Genomic DNA, 16,970 nt, shown 5'->3' with positions numbered 1-16,970 from the left:
GTTGTGGTAAACTGAAATTCTGAAGTGCATCGGCTCTGCACGACAACTCTGTAGACATGCCTCTTCTAAGGCTGTGCAACGAAAAACAAGGTCGTCCTTTTGGTTTTAATACCAAACCAGTGGTCTGTCTGCCTCCAGTCCTTCCCTGCCTGTTCTTGTTTTGCCACCCTCTGGAGCTCTCATGGAGGAGGCACATGAAGAAGGGCATCAGATGATGGCCACAGGGTCTGAGTCACTATATGGGGAGAGGCAGTCCTTCAGGTATTGCGGTCCAGAACCATTAAAGGCTTCATAGGGGAAAACCACCACTTTAAATTGGGCCCGGAAGCTAATTGGCAGCCAGTGCTGTCATTGGCCTTATCTGCAAACTGTCTTGGTGCAGGGAACAACCTTGCCACCAAATTCTGCACCAGCTGAAGCTGATTTGCAGATAATATCTATCTGCACAAAATGGCTTGGACTATATTATTCTCTGGGAACGAATTTTCATGGGGCATTTTAAAAAAATCTTCTGTGCTCTACCTGGGACATTAGACACTGGATTAATAAGAATCATTCATGTTAATGTAGAATCTGATGCTTGCTATGCGAGTGTGGATGTTATGTTATATACACGTATTTGCCACACACACACACACACACACACACACACAAAAACATACATACTGTGGATGCTCGGGTTGCGAACGTGATCTGTGAGGGATGCATGTTTGCAACCCGCAGTGTCTGCAACCCACAGCTGCACGTCTGTGCACACGCGGGTTGCGATTCAGCACTTCTGCGCATGCGCAAACCATGATTTAGTGCTTCTGCACATGCGCGGCCACCAAAACCCGGAAGTAACCTGTTCTAGTACTTCCGGGTTTTGGCGGTCCGTAACCCAAAAAAACCGCAACCTGAAGCGTCTGTAACCCGAGATATGACTGTAATGTTAGATGTATTCTACAACCATGGCAGAGGAAGGAAATTCCACAAGTGGAAACAGAGATAATGGAGGAGCTTCAAAAGAAAGGATGAGAGCATGGGATGGTTAACCTGCTCTGGCCCTTTACATGTTGAAGAATGTGCCTCTTTTGTCAGTCAGGTGGCCAAGGTAGGTGACAATGGGACTCCGCTTCTCCAAGACACCTGATCACCTTCAGAGGGGAATGGCGCACATTTCATAAAAATGTGGGACATTGAAAAAGCCAACCAGCATGGGAGAGATGTCGATCTTTTCAGTAGGGATGGGGGATTTGAAGCGGAAGTTCTGCAGGATGCTGGTGAAGAAGAGGAAAAGTTCCGTTCGGGCCAGCTGCTCTCCAAAGCAATAGCGTTTCCCTAGGAAAGAGGAGGAAGGTGAATGTGGGCTTTCACAGTGCCTTTATAGACAGCTAAAGAGTGTCTGGGAATGGAAGGGGACTCACTCACCAGCAGAGAATGGCATAAAAGCCTTATTCCTCTTGAACTGCCCATTCTCATCCAGGAAATGTTGGGGGTCAAACACATCTGGTCTTGCAAAATGTTTGGGGTCTTTCAGCACAGACCCGAGCATGGGAAACACTTCAGTCCCCTGAACAAGAAACAGAGAGAAATGAGAAGAGATGGGAGAAATGGAAGATTCTTCTGGGTGACAAGAAATCATTCTGAGATTTGGAGGAGCAAATCCTGTTATCTACCACCAGGCCCAGTAGTGTACTGGTCAATTTTGTACTGCAGAAAATTATCATGACGGCCTTCATAGCCATGCACCTCTGAGGAGAGTCCCCAAATGCAGGCATCTGTGATGGTCCCTTGGCCTCCCTCCAGTACTAATATGCAGAAGATGATGACGATGACAATGATTATTAAATTGTCCTGTTTTTGTGGCCTTCCCACAGATAGCTAGTTGGTAATAACTTTGCCTTCATGAAGTTAAATTAACAACTGCTCCATGTGAGAAATACCATAGCTTTTGGAGAGTTAGAACTAAGCCACCTTTCAGCCTCATAAGAAAACCCACCACCACTGCTTTGGGGAAGAAGGCACCAAGAGAAATGGGCCTAATGTAGTGTCATCTGGCTGGGCTCTGTCGGAGGTTCCGTACGACCGAACTGTAATGGCTCTCGTCCTCGTTGCATTTTCCTAATCCATCAGGCTCTCCTCCTCCGATGATGATTAATGACCTAAGCCTTTGACAGTGGCGTAGCGCGGGGGGTGCAGGGGGGCCAGCCGCACCGGGTGCAACATCTGGGGGTTAGGGGGCGCAAATCCACGGGTTAGGGGGCGCAAATCCACGGGTTAGGGGGCGCAAATCCATGGGTTAGGGGGCGCAAATTACTTGCCTTGCCCCGGGTGCTGACAACCCACGCTACGCCACTGGCCTTTGATGAGGCTTCAGGCATGCTGCTCCATTACTCAGAGTATCCAAACAGTAGAAGGAGCCAAGAAATGTGTGCTACATCGCTACATTTATTTCTAACTACGCAGGATAGTAAAGAATATGCATCTACTCTCTGTGAGAATCAGTGAACAACTGGAACAAAGAAACAGGAAACCAGTAACATCAACATCTGTCTCCCGTCTCCTGTGAGACTTCCAACAGTCTGGAATGTAAACAGAGTCTTGTGACTCCCAAAACTGCACAGTGGCATAACAGAAATCTAACAGGCTCTTCTGGTCTTATTTTGGATTTGACTCTTATAACCCTAGAGTGCTGATGACAGATAGGTCAGGGACAGAGGTACCTAAGGGAATTTTGTCGGCCTTCAAAATATGTCTGGAGATTGTACTGAATGGCAGAGTCTTCGTCTCAGGAATTAATAGAACCACAATACCTTGGGAATGGTGTATCCCCGGAACTGGGTATCACGGGTCACACGTCTTACTACGCCTGTTGGGACCAGATCTGAGAATCTCTGGATCTCATGGATCACAGCATCCATATAGGGCATCAGGGGACGGTCATCCATGTTGGGAATGCGATTCAGGCCAATCACCCGTTCAATCTCTTTGTGGACCTTCTCTGTTGAGAAATCAGCAGGATGTGACAAAGTGTCCATTTGCACCTTCAGGGAACTAAACAAGGATCCCAGCTCATAGCTGGGAAAACAAAGAGGGACCATCCCATAGAAAGGCAAGGACACACCTCTCCACCCTCCTTTCCAGCCCCTTCCCCATTCACCTTCGATCTCTGGGTATTTCAATAGAAGCAGGAAGCCATAGCGCAAGGTGGTGCTGACCGTTTCTGTGCCAGCGAAAAAGACATTGAGGGCTGTCATAACAAGATTCTCTTGGAAGAACTCTGTGTTTGGGTTTTCCTTTTCCTAGCCGGAAGAAAAACGAGAAAAGAGGATGTTTCACTTATAACTTAGTAAAGGTAAAGGTAAAGGGACCCCTGACCATTAAGTCCAGTCATGGAGGACTCTGGAGTTGCAGCGCTCATCTCGCTTTATTGGCCGAGGGGGCCGGCGTACAGCTTTTGGGTCATGTGGCCAGCATGACTAAGCCGCTTCTGGCAAACCAGAGCAGCTCACAGAAACGCCGTTTACCTTCCCGCCGGAGCGATACCTGTTTATCTACTTGCACTTTGATGTGCTTTCGAACTGCTAGGTTGGCAGGAGCAGGGACCGAGCAATGGGAGCTCACCCCGTTGCGGGATTCCAACCGCCGACCTTCTGATTGGCAAGTCCTCGGCTCTGTAGTTTAACCCACAGCGCCATCCTGACTGCCTCCTTTCTATGAAGCTCTCTCTCCCCTACTGATTGGCTGAGGGGGAAGGAACAGTCGTGGAGTTCTGAAAAGCAGCCCAACGGTTGTGTAGGAAACAGATGGCTGGGTGGAGTGGGAAGAAGAAGAAGAGTTTGGATTTGATACCCCGCCTTTCACTCCCTTTAAGGAGCCTCAAAGCGGCTAACATTCTCCTTTCCCTTCCTCCCCCACAACAAACACTCTGTGAGGTGAGTGGGGCTGAGAGACTTCAGAGAAGTGTGACTAGCCCAAGGTCACCCAGCAGCTGCATGTGGAGGAGCGGAGAATCGAACCCGGTTCACCAGATTACGTGACTACCGCTCTTAACCACTACACCACGCTGGCTCTCAGTGGGTGGGAGCAACCACACAGTCCCTTTGTGCAGAAAGGCTACAGAGGCAAAGGAGAAGTCCTGCTTAATCAGGCCCATCTAGTCCAGCATCCTGTTCTCACAGCAGCCAACCAGATGTCCCACTGGGAAGGAGGGTTTGAGCACAAGAGCCCTCTTTCATCCCGTGGTTTCCAACAACCGGTATTCAGAAGCATGGTTGCAACCAACCCATGGAGGGTAGGGCACAGCCATCCTGGCCAATAGCCTTCAATAGAACTCTCCTCATCAATGTGTTGAATCTTCTTTTAAAGCCATCCAAGTTTCAAAATTTCCCTGGTTGAAACAGGGTCTACAAAGTTTCCTTACACAGAAATTGACCATAGTACTTAGAAGAACACAATCGTACCTGCTGCATTTTCACTAGGAAGCAATCAATGAAATCCCGAGGGTTGTTGGGGTCCAGGGTCTCCTTGTTGGCTTTTATCTTCCTCACAAAGAACTCTTTCATGAGCAAGAGCTTCTTGAAGGCTTTCTCTTGTGGGCCAGGCAGGTGCTGCATGATGCCGGAGAACATCTCGTAGAGCTGTGTGTGATGGGTTTGGAGGAATGCAGCGTTGGCAGGAGGAAGAGGGAGAACAGATATTGAACAAAGTGGGGGGCCCCCGCTAGGGGCGCCTTGGAAGATGGCGGATATTAACATCTATCCAGCCCGCACGAGGTAATTAGAGGCTGATTATGGGGAGTAAATCAGTCTCCCTTCATCTCTCCAGTGGGGAGAGATGCAGTTTTCACCCGCTGTTGCCATAAATCACCCCCGAGTTCGGAAGAAGGAGGGGGTGAGGCACTGGGTGCACAACCCTCGGCGGACCTCGGAACTCCTCCGAAGCTGCTTCCAGGTGCGAAACTAGTTGCGTTACTTAAAAGGGGAAAAAAATTGGTGAAAGATAACGCACATGCTTCAAGAGAGGCAGGAGGTTTTTATCTGCTTACAATTTTACCACTGAAATGAAGAAGACTGAGACGGAAGATTACATCCAAGTACTACAGACATGGTATGTGGAATGGAATGCAACGGAACTGAAAGGGGGGGGGGGAAACGACTTTTTATTTTTTTGCTCTATGTGATTAACTAATAACCCTCCCTCTTAGAAGATCCGTCACAGAAACTAATTGCAAATGGGACTAAAAATGAGCTGTGTGGATATAATATGAACTTAAAGGTTTTACTTTGTGAAGGATTTGGAAAGAAGAAGGGCTCTCTTTGTGACGCAGTTAGAATGGAGATGTGATACGAGACCTGTGTTGCAGGAGGTTTGGTCTTGGGGAGGGCGAGCCGAAGATTTATTATTTTTGAGGAGATTGTGATCTGGAAGGGGCAGCCCTCCTGGAAAAAGACTAACTTATGATGCAACAGGTCGGGAAAGTTAAAGAGCGAGCTTTTAGACTGTATTTCATCGGAACGACAAAATGGCGATTGCTTGCTCGAGCGGAAATGCCTGGACTATTGGATGAGAGTGATTTACGAGAGAGCAGTACAAAGCCCACACAGAAACACAAATAAGACTGTTTTTTTCAACCCACTTGTGGAGCAACTCGGAGGTGAATGAAAAGGAAAATGAGTAACGACAAGGATTGAAAAGAGGGGACTGGAAATATCATTCTTAAGATGAAAGCAGCACAAATATTCGAGGATTGGACTCCTGCCGATCAAGAAGCATGAGTACCCCCCACAAAAATTTAAAATTTGGAAAACAATTGGATTATATGATATGTATTGATATAATTTGAATTAATTGGTTTGATGTGTTTAATTTGGTAATATGAAACTTAATAAAAATTATTTTTTTAAAAAGATATTGAACAAAGTGACTTGAGATTGATTTTTGGGGCAGGCAGAAGCAGGAGTTCCTCTTTCACTTGGTTCCTCTGAGCTCCGTACAGAAACAACTTTGTACCAAGTGCTGACTAAGCTATAAACCTGTCACAGACACAGCCTCAGGGCTTGACTTCCCCTTTGTGATGGACAAGGGTGTAATGAGGACAAGGATGAAGAGGAATCAGACGGTGTGCTTGAAACAACATTGTAAAGTTGCTCCAGGCAGAGCCTGACCAAAGAGCAAGGCAGATCAGGAGTTGCAGCACCATGGAGAGCTCAGAGTGAGACGCTTGTTCCAACAAATGTCGACACTATTCTTAAGCCTCTCCCAGGTTCTGGCCCCTTGCGGAGAACTTAGTTTCTTAAGATAGGCACTTGTCCTCTCTTTATGTGTGGTTGTATTTTTAATATTTTGTTGGAAGCTACCCAGAGTGGCTGGGGAAACCCAGCAAGATAGGCGGGGTATAAATAATAATAATAATAATAATAATAATAATAATAATAATAATAATAATATTTCATGGTCTCCTGCTTGGTGGGGTTCCTGTGCTCCTGGATTTGTGATGTACTGGGGGGTGGCATTTGGTTCGGGCATGAAAGACACCCATGAGAATTCTGGTCCGGCTGTGGTGGTATGGAAGAATATAATGCGGCTCTTTGTTAGTCACCCTCACTCAGACCCCTGAATGTGACCTTGCTCCTTAGCTGGTGATGCTGCAGCTTCTGATCAGTCTTTTTATTTTATTTTCTTTTCTTTTTAAAAAAATTATTCAAAATTAAAACAAAACATATTATCCAGAGACATATCATCCTTATCCCCCCCCACCATTTTTCCTTACACTTCCAACATATATTTGAACTAGTTTTATACATTTTCCCTAACTGCATTGGTGTCGTGTACCATTTGTACATCATCTTCATGTAATTCTCCTTCAATAGGGAACAATCTGTAAATTTTAAATCAGTTTTCCATAATTTCCCCCAATCTTCCATCATAATATTGTGACCTACATCTTGTGCCCATTTAATCATAACTGATTTTACCTCTTTATCTTTTGTCTCCCATTCTAATAGTATGCTGTATGCAGCCTTCAGTAATTTCACTTTCCCTTCAATCACTTCCGTTTGAAACCTAGATCTTGTATAACTGAATCCTTTCTTGCTATCTTCTTTATGTGTTTCATATAGTTGTCGATAATGCAACCAACTCTGAAAGTGGTCTTTGATCTCATCGTAATCTCTTAATTTCCATTTTCCATCATGGTCCTACATATGTGAGCCATTTTCCTTTCTTTCCAAGTGGTTTGAGCAGTAATGCTTCATGTGGTGTAAGCCACCATGGGGTCTTTTGTTCCAATAAGTCTTTGTATCTTTCCCATACTCTTATTAGTGATTTCCTGATTATATGGTTGTAAAAACTTCTATGAACCTTCCCTTTCCTGTACCATAAGTATGCGTGCCAGCAGAATCTGTTGTCATGTCCTTCTAGTTCTAATGCCTCTTGCTTATCCAATCTCATCCAGTCCCTGATACATACCAAACAAGCAGATTCATAATACAATTTACAATTATGCTTCTAGTCAGTCTTGACCACTGCTGGACATGGGGGTAATGACAGAGCCCCACACAGAGCTGGCTGTCCTGTGTACCATGCCTTCAGCAGATCAAGACAAATAGCATTATTCACAAATGCACAATAGAAGTTCTCTCCGTCCCCTCCAACTTACCTGTCCCCAAGAGCTGGAAACAAACTGGTAGGTTTCCTGCATAGTGGTGAGCAAGGAGAGGAATTCCTCATCTTTATATTCAAAGCGGTTGCCAAAGATGATGGAGCTGATGACATTTGACACAGAGCGGCTCAGGATGTAGGTGGGGTCAAAGGGTGCACCTAGAAAGAGAGACATCCCCCCCCCTCAAGTCACTCAGCCCAAGAACAAGTCAAGGCTACACTTGACTTGCAAAGCTGTCCAGTCCTTGCCTTATCCATGTTATGGGTTGAAATCTAGCCCTCAAGCATGACACAGAAAACCTAACCGGAGTTGACCTTATGTCCATCTTAAGATGCTGGGAGTGGTAGAAAACCACCTGAGCAAAAGGCCTCCAGGGAAAGTGCAGAACAGGACGATTCGGACCCGGGTTTCTGATGGTGGGAGAAGGGCTGTCATATGGAGGATGGAGCAAGCTCATTTTCTGCTGCTCCAGAGGGTAAGCTACATGTTGCAGATTTTTTAGCTGTGATTCCTGAATTGCAGGGTGTCACGAAGCCGGCAGGGAAGGCTCTGGAGCTGGAGGAGGAGGAGGGACGGGAGCCTGTAAAAGAGGCAGGAGTAACAGAGGGTGGAGAGCAAGGGGAAGGCACTCAGCTGTGAGCCAATCCGGTCCTCCAGGAAGTGCACCCACAAGATGGACAGGCCACTGGAACTCGAGGCTGGAAGGTCTCCTAGAAGATGCTGCTCTTAGCACCATGCAATGGGGAGGACTTACTTGGGGGGCGTTTAGGATGCTGGAGGAATTTGGTCTTTTAGCACAGACCTGCATCTCTCCCACTAATGCAGATGTCGAAACCTAACTCCGCACCCGATTTCATCCTTCTCCAAATGTTGTGGTGGTGCAGTTCTCAAGAATTCGAATAAGAGGATGGTGTCATTTTGAGTGAAAATGCCTTTTTAAACATGCATTTATATGCAAAAGGCCTGCTAGGGACCACCCTGTTGTACACTTCGGTTTCCTACCTACTAGGATGCAGAATCCGGACCCCATTTCCTTTTTTTTTTTTTAATGATATTTATTGAGAATTTAAAATTACAGAGAAAGAAAGGAAAAAACAAGAACAAAAGAAAAAGGAAAAAATGTAGACAAAAAGAGAAATTAAACAATACAAGTCAATAAAAACAAAAGTCAAATACATCAAAAAAAAAACAAAACAAAAAATTTAAAAACAAATCCAATATTCCCAAATCTTTATCTTTCATTAACTTGTTTCATCTACCTCCTCACACCTCCCTTTTTTGTATTCTAGTTATTAATTATCTCAGCAAATCCTTTCCATCTTTCACAATATTCTGTCATTAAATTATCTTAATCTATTTTAACCTTATCATACCATAAAAAACCCTAAAGCTTAAAACTTAAGTCTTATTTATACCTAATTCTTTTTAGCATAACATATTTATACATAATTCTTTTTAACATTTCTACTAAAGCCAAATAGTTTCATTCCAACATTTTTCTAATACTCATTAATTTAACAATGATTTTCTAAATGAATTTTTAAAACTTTCTTCCAATCTTCATCCATCGTCTCTTCTTCCTGGTCTCGGGTTTTGTCAGTCCTTTCTATCCCATCCATCTAGTCCATCAACCTGGTGACCTTCTATCCGAGGCTCTTAAGTCTTTTCCATGTCCCTTCCACAGGTCTTCTTCATATTTATACCTGTACTTTACTATCTTCTGCTGATCTTATTCTTAATTTCCTTCCTTTCTCTCGGGGAGACTCCAACTTGACAATATCTTTATCCCTTCTCAACAAGTCAGCCCATTCTCCATAGTCGACACTGAAATCCATAAGATATTTAAAGGCATGTTTCAAAGTCCCTCCAAGGTTAAGGGCCCCCACAACTCCAAACTCCCCCTGGCCCAAAGTCAGATCCGAAAAGCCAAGACATCCCTGCATAGGGGGATCTATCCAGCTTCCCATCTCCAAACCAAACAGTACTCCATCTCTCCAAATCTGACTTTCTCCAGGTTCAGTCGTCAAAAACAACAACTTATGTTCCTGCAAGGCCGCAGCTCTCTCCATTTCTGCTACTTGAGGTTCAGCAACAACCTCCTCCTTTATCTTCTTTGCCACTTGCTCTGTCAAAGCACATTCCTGGATTGATTCCTGAGTGGTTTCTATATAGGTATTCACTGTTTGTCCAAAATTTCCAACTGCAACAGTCATCAAATCCATCTTCTCACGTAGCTGTTCCAGTAAAGCGCTTGTCTGGCAAAAAGCAAGCACTAAAGCTTCTTCTGGGCACATTCTTGTTCAAGGTCAAAGTCTGGTCTCACGATCTTTAATCTCTACAGCTGCAAAATTCCCCAGGTTGACTCTAACAACAGTTTCACAAACTCCCTCTAGAGGAAACAATTTCTATTTGTATCCGTCTTTTTAAAAGCAGATCTAGCAACAAAGTTCCTTTCGTTTTTCAGATATTTTGTTCCTTTTAAGTGCAAAAGGGAACATTGGAATCAATATGTTTCTCTTTTTTAACTATCTGTCAAAAACGTTTTATCCACAGTCAATGAACTTCCCCAAAACGTCTGTCCTGACACCCCACTCCCAGGTTCAAGACTGTGGAAATTTATCTTTCTTTACTCTCTCTTCTGCAGGTTTAAACAGTCTAAAAAGATTCCCCCCTCTTCTCCTGCTTCCAAGGGGGGTTTAGTAATTTTAACTGATGGAAATTTAGTCCTTTACAAACGACTTTCCAGACTCTAGCTTACAATGTCTTTGCTTCAATCTATTTACAAAAGCGGAAGGCGGACTTCCTGTTTAGACCTTCCCGCTTCGGTGCCAAATTAAGAAATTTCATAGTCCAATTTTCCGTTCTACTCACGGGCAGTTGTTTAAAATCCAATTGTCCACAGGAAAAAGTCAGCGCTCTCCGGCAACAGCAATGCCGCTTCACTCCGTGAAAAGAGCAGTCGATTTGAAGCACCGCGCCACTCACCCCACGTCGCTCTGGATCCCCGAAACCGGGTTTCCCCGCGAGTAGGGGAGGCGCAAAAGGTGCCAGCCGAATCCCACGTCCACAGGCTTCTCCCGCCTGTGGTTTTTGGTGGGTCTCCTCCTCGCCGCGGCGGTCCAGACCCTAATTCTCACGAAGCGGATTCCTCCCGATCAGAGGAAATCTGCCATTGCCGGAGGCGCTAACCCGGAAGTCCCAGAATCCGGACCCCATTTCCAAAGGGGTTGCCGGTAAGAGCCCTGGAAGAGGGTATAAAAACTCCTTTTGGAATGAAAGAAGCTTACACGCAGCTGAGCTGGGGGTTGGATCATGACCTCAGAGACTTCTCAAGAAGGAGCTCTGAGGGTAGCACCAGTGGTATTAGAAACCGAGGTATGAAAGCTAGGAGCTAGATGGCGCTTTAAGCCTAGGTTATGGGCGCAACAACAGAATGTCTAGGCACGCTTTTTTAAATAACAAAAATACAAAGCTGAAAATGAAGGAACTGCAGGTAAAATATTATGTTCGTATTTCACATGGTCTAGTCCTTCCCCTGCCCACCCCCTTAATATTCTTACGAGGGTCTCTTCTCCAGTCTTCAGAGAGTAGCTGGAAGTGGGGAGGCAGAAAAAGGCCTTCCTTTCCTCCCACTCTGCAGTTTTAATCTGAAATCTTCGGCGCAGTACTGCCTCCAGAGCTCAGAAACTGCAATGCCAGTTCCTTCTGCGCAGGACCGGAGACGGTTAAAATGCAGGGAACCAAGAAGGTGTTTGGGATTGCCCAAGCTGCTTTGCAGGAGGAGGAGCCGAAAGCTCCCACTTCCGGGATCTGCGACGGACAATTCGGACGCATGAAAGCTATGCTCTGCATCTTGTAAATAGATGTAAATAAAGACATCTCTGAGTGAGCAGAGGTATTTCTTGTGAAAGGCCTCCCAAACCCATCACACAGGGGGATTGGTCTAGAAGACCCTTGGGGTCCCTTCAAACCCTAAACTTCTGCACTAGATGAGCCATTGGCTAGATTCAGCAGGAATTTCTTATGTTCTTATGATGTGAGGTGAAACAGGAGTGCTCAGCTTCTGAGCACTAACTCCTGGTCTCTGAACACTTGTCTGATTGTCTCAGCAACATCCTTGTGTAAAACTACATGACCTTTCATTTACTAAGAATCTACCATGGATCAACTTCAAGGTTTTGAGTCCAGCTTCTAATATTATATGAGAGAGGGAGAGTTTCAATTTGCAGAAAGCACTATGAGTTTAATGGTGCTTTCCTTCATCTGATATTTTCTCCCTCAACGTTTATCAACAGCTCTCAAAGTGGCTTGTTTATGACCAACATTCAAACACTCGGTTCACTATTTCTATCACCTCATGAAGCCACATTTCTTGAAGTTACAAAAACTGAGCTCACTTTTTGTTTCCCTCAGGGATTCCAGCAGGAAGTGGGTCTCCTCCAGGATCCGCTCTTCGACGGATCTCTTTCCCATCCCAAAATTCCTCAGCGTCGTGATGGAGAAGCGCTGTAGCTGTTTCTCTCGTTCCCCGTTACTGAAGCCAACCCCTGAGAAGCAAAGGAGTGAGGAATAAGGAGCAGGATTGAATGATGTTGTGGCTGAAACCACAAAGGTATGGAGACCCCCCCCCATTTTTTTTTTTTTTTGCTTTTTGGTCTGGTTTGAAAGACCCAATTTCAGCTTTTGAGAGAACATTCTAAGTGTAAGAGAGGTGTGTGTGTGTGTGAGAGAGAGAGAGAGAGAGAGAGAGCGAGAGAGAGAAGAAGAAGAAGAAGAAGAAGAAGAAGAAGAAGAAGAAGAAGAAGAAGAAGAAGAAGAAGAAGAAAAGTTTGGATTTGATATCCCGCTTTATCACTACCCGAAGGAGTCTCAAAGTGGCTAACATTCTCCTTTCCCTTCCTCCCCCACAACAAACACTCTGTGAGGTGAGTGGGGCTGAGAGACTTCAGAGAAGTGTGACTGGCCCAAGGTCACCCAGCAGCTGCATGTGGAAGAGCGGGGAAGCGAACCCGGTTCACCAGATTACGACTCCACCGCTCTTAACCACTACACCACACTGGCGTAGAGAGAGAGAGACTTCCCTCAGTAAGAGGGGTTTAACAATAATCTACTACATAGGACCATGAGAAGGGCCAATGAGACTCTCCAGTGCTAAGCGTGATAAAAAGGGCATATAAATGCCAGTAATCATGTGCTCTGGGCAAGAATTGCCCAAGAAGAGACTGACCGTAACCCTGGAAAAACCAGTCCAACGTGGCTTGTTCTCCACGGTCACTGAAATCTTCATCCTGATCCACCAGGGCCTCCTTCACGGCATCGTATCCACACAAGACCACAACACGGCGGGGCCCTAAGTGGATGGTGTAGACAGGACCATATTTCTCACGGATCTGTGAAAAGAGAACACAAGGAGAGCCTGCTGGATCAGGTTAAAAAGAGTCCAGGATCCTGTTCTCAGAGTGACCAATCAAATGCCCCTTCTGGTAAGGTTACCAGATTTTGTTCAAAGAATTTGGGGACCCTTTTTTTTTTTGAAAAGAGAAAAACAAGTTATTAAAAATGTTTATTTATTAAGTAATATCTTCTCTTCTGTGGTCTCCTCTGTCGCGTGGCCTTCCTCTGGGCCCCAGCCTGATCTCTTGGAGCGCTAGCCACTGTGGAGTAGGCTCAGGTCGGGCCTGGACTCGGCCACGTGTCCTTGCCCTCCCAGTGCTCTCCTACCTCTCCTCCTCAGCAGCAGAGACAGTGGCACAGCAAGGTCGGGTCTCCCCTCCTTTTTCTCCTTCCTCTTTCTCTCTCTTCCTTTTCCTCTCCTCCTTCTCCCTGCGTCTGCTCCGGGGTTTTCCTGGGCCCGGAGCACCACTGGGCAGTCGGCCGGGTGGCCAGGTGCTCTTGCTCCCGCTCTGGGCATCCCCAGTTCCCCCTCGGCTGTGGCGGCAGCAGCGGCCACCTCAGCAGCCTGGAGCCAGCCGGGTAGTGCAGTTGGCTCTGGCTGGCTTCAGAAGCTGCTCACTGCCATGGCGCCCGCCATTTTGCCTCGCCGGAAGTCCCCATATGATGTGTCTTGTGCCGCTGAACCAATCACGCTACATTCATTCCCTACTAATAAATCCACAACACTTAAAATATAAATCCGGGGGCATTAAATGAAATCCGGGGACATTCCGGGGACGGATTTTGTCCGGGGACAGATTTGTAAATCCGGGGACTGTCCCTGGGAAACGGGGATGTCTGGTAACCATACCTTCTGGGAAACCTTTAAGCGCTCTTCCCTTGTTTGGTTTCCAGAAACTGGGATGCAAAGGCATTTCGGCCTCCAACCGCAGAGGCAAAGCAGATCCATTGTGGCTATCAGCTATTGGAACTTCCCTCCATTCCCACACACCGTTAGGCAGAGGGATGGGGAGGGAGAATCAAAGTTGGAATTAGACAAGAGAGAAGGCTGGGTTGGCAGACTGGAGTGATCTTCATTCACCATCAGCATATAATAATGATTTTATAACCACAATTCAGAAAATGGATAACTGTGCTCTGAAGCATCATAGAACAGAGCTTTCCAAACGGTTCATGTTGTCAACACACTTTGTCATTTTGCAACACAGTCACTCAGTATTAGTAGCAAACTGGGCATTAAACTAACCCCTTTCCAGCCCCGGGAGGAGCAGAGAGACATCTACACACTGCAGCCAACATACTAATGTGTCGTGACACACAGTTTGGAAAGCTCTGTTACAGAAAGTTACCTTCATGAGTGAACGGTACATATCGCTTGTGTTGACTTGGAACAGGTTCCCGATGAAGGGGAGGGGAGTTGGTCCAGGTGGCATCTTGCTTTTGCGGTGCATCTGCCGCCATGTTGAGAGGACCATCAGGCAAGAGAGGCAGATGACCAGGAAAAGGGTTGCTGCTCCGAGGGGATCCATGGGGAGCTTGTGGGTGGCCTGTGGAGCTCTGCAGGCAATGTGTTGCTGAGCAGCTGGGAAGAGAAAATACCTGCGCAGTCCGAGTTGAGCCTGTTACATACCTTTGGAAGAACCTCCTCCTTGAAATTGTGCAACCTGTTTACTCTCTGCTCAGGGTCTTCTTTCAAGTCAAGAGAAGACCTTCCAGAGCAAAGTTCAGATGGACAGATAGTGGTGACAGGGAGCTGCTGCCCAAGTCTGCACCACCAAGGAGCTTCAAGGAGTCAAACACAATTCTCTCACCTCATTTCTCAGAATTCTGTATCATTTGACAGGGTCTCTGCTGGTGTAAGACTAAGAGGAGAGCAGCAAAATTGTAGAGTTGGAAGGGACCTCAAGGGTCATCTAGTCCAACCCCCTGCAATGCAGGAATCTGAGCTACAGAATCCCTGACAGATGGGCCTCCAACATCTGTTTACAAACCTCCAAGGAAAGAGAGTCCACCACCTCTCGCAGGAGTCTGTTCCACTGTCGAACAGCTCTTACTGTTAGAAAGTTCTTCCTGATGTTTTGTTGAGATCTCATAATTTGAAGGTGCCCTCCAGAGCGGGAGAAAACAAGCTTGCTCCATCTTCCATGTGTCAGCCATTCAGATGTTCGAAGATGGATGGACTATATGGAACTTGCCGAACTGACTGGGAGACTCCGGGACCAGAGAGAAGAGAAGGTGGAAGAAGATTGGAAGAAGTTTGAAGAATATTTGAAAAAAAATGTTATTTTTTAAATCTTAGAATAGCTTTGGAAGTGGATATAGGCTGTAGGGTTAGCAGTAGAAGATAGTGTATTTTAAAATAGTATTATTTGTAAGGGATAATATGTGAAGATTATAATGGTAAAAGTAGTGTGATTTAAAAAATGGTTAAAAATTATGATATATGTAAACTGCTAAAGATGCGATAAAATGAAAATCAGATGCGGGGACTTGGGGAAGCTCACCTAACAATGTTTAGAAAAAATAAGGATAAGACAAGAATTTGTTTGTATTCTTTGTTTTTTTTTGTTTTTTTGTGTTGTTTATTAGTGTTATAAAATGAATATTTATTTTTTTTGAAACCCCCCCCCCCCAGATGTTCGAAGATGGGTATCGTATCTCCTCTCCTCTCAGGACTCCTCTCATATCATATCAAGAGATATCCTGATCTATTTACCAGCTTTCCTTGTTACTTATTTTCGCACATTCCCCGCCACCAATGGATCATAAAACCTGATCCTCCAGGCACACCTGCCTATTTCCCCTACTCTGTTAGGAGTGTTTGCAGGGTCTACATGCAACAGAAGTGCCCAATGTTGACAAAAGGTGAAAGGGTGTTTTACACTGTTTTACAGCTTCAGGACCAATATCAAGGGCCACCCTACATAAAGTGTGTTACAAAAATCAAGCTTGCCTGCTAGATCTCCAACAAAGCCACTTCCGAGCTGGAGAGGAAGTGGGATTGCGGGCTTCACGCCCCTCTCCACGCACGCGGGGGCTGGCTCACAGCTCCCGCGATACTGGGGGAATCCTCGGACGCGTCACCCCCCCGGCCAGCCAATCGGCTAGTGCGGGAGGCGTGGCCTGCCCTATTTAGGGCCGGCGTGACTGAGGACCCCCCTCTTTCCGCGCTACAGCTGAGCAGGTTTTCCCACCCACCCAACCATTAGGTTAGGCTCTCTGACATTGCTATGGGCTTCGGTTGGTCGCCGTTGAGGAGCCTGGTAGGAATTTTTCCCAGCTGGCAAATTGGCACCAGCTTTTGGGTTTTTTGCCTACCTCGTAGCAAATCGACACAACTCCCTTTTCATTGGCGGTTAGGCATTGGTAAGGGTATTGTTATGCAGATGAGAGGGGGGGAGGAAGCACCACACCTTCCCCTAAATCGAAGAGTAGTCTGGTAAAGGATTCCGGGGGGCGTGGCCTTGTCCTAAGCCTATGGAGGTGTGGGCCTATGGCACGCCCCCGAGCAGTGACCCCGGGGGGAACTCCTAGTTGATGTGCATCAGCAGGACTCCCCCTACTGGTGGTTAACCCTTGCCGGTCTTCAAGCAAGCAGGCTGAAGCCGGTTAGTTGTGAGGACCAATGCCTAAGCCAATACCACTCAGTTCCTGTAATCAATAAAGTTGTGGCCTAATTTGACCCATTAACCTAAAATCTTGCGTCTCGTGTCTTTATTTCCGAGGGGGGGAGGCGGGAACTCACCACGCAATGGTGTTATGGAGCAGGGACAGGCAGGGATGAAGTACAAACCATTTATTTTGCAGGACGAACGTGTTGTCATTTGTCTGTGCACCCCATATATAATAGCTTTTCTCAAGAAGAAATCCGGCCGAATAAGCCAAGCAGGGACAGGGTTCAGTTACATTACCATGCACAGCTCAGGGTTAA

General features: G+C 46.1%; 1 protein-coding gene across 5 annotated transcripts in view; it reads right to left on the bottom strand.

Moving 5' to 3' along the window:
* Positions 1-908: 908 nt before the first annotated feature.
* Positions 909-16,970, bottom strand: part of LOC308484189 (cytochrome P450 2G1-like) — a 112,624-nt gene continuing 96,562 nt past the window's right edge. For 4 of the 5 annotated variants that reach the window (XM_081018901.1, XM_081018902.1, XM_081018909.1 and 1 more), the window contains 9 exons: positions 14,389-14,621; positions 12,873-13,035; positions 12,043-12,192; positions 7,643-7,803; positions 4,446-4,622; positions 3,143-3,284; positions 2,796-2,983; positions 1,411-1,552; positions 909-1,320 (listed from right to left, as the gene is read on the bottom strand). In XM_081018901.1, the coding sequence (XP_080875027.1) occupies positions 1,139-1,320; positions 1,411-1,552; positions 2,796-2,983; positions 3,143-3,284; positions 4,446-4,622; positions 7,643-7,803; positions 12,043-12,192; positions 12,873-13,035; positions 14,389-14,621 (1,538 nt within the window). In that variant the 3' untranslated portion in view covers positions 909-1,138. Of the gene's footprint in view, positions 1,321-1,410; positions 1,553-2,795; positions 2,984-3,142; positions 3,285-4,445; positions 4,623-7,642; positions 7,804-12,042; positions 12,193-12,872; positions 13,036-14,388; positions 14,622-14,850; positions 14,919-16,970 lie in introns of those variants that run through there. The other variant, XM_081018907.1, reaches the window with a different exon arrangement.

This window comes from Podarcis pityusensis (genome assembly GCF_964106645.2).
Source record: "Podarcis pityusensis genome assembly, chromosome: 8".
Classification (NCBI taxonomy): Eukaryota; Metazoa; Chordata; class Lepidosauria; order Squamata; family Lacertidae; genus Podarcis; species Podarcis pityusensis.
This window is presented reverse-complemented; position numbering and strand designations above follow the sequence as displayed.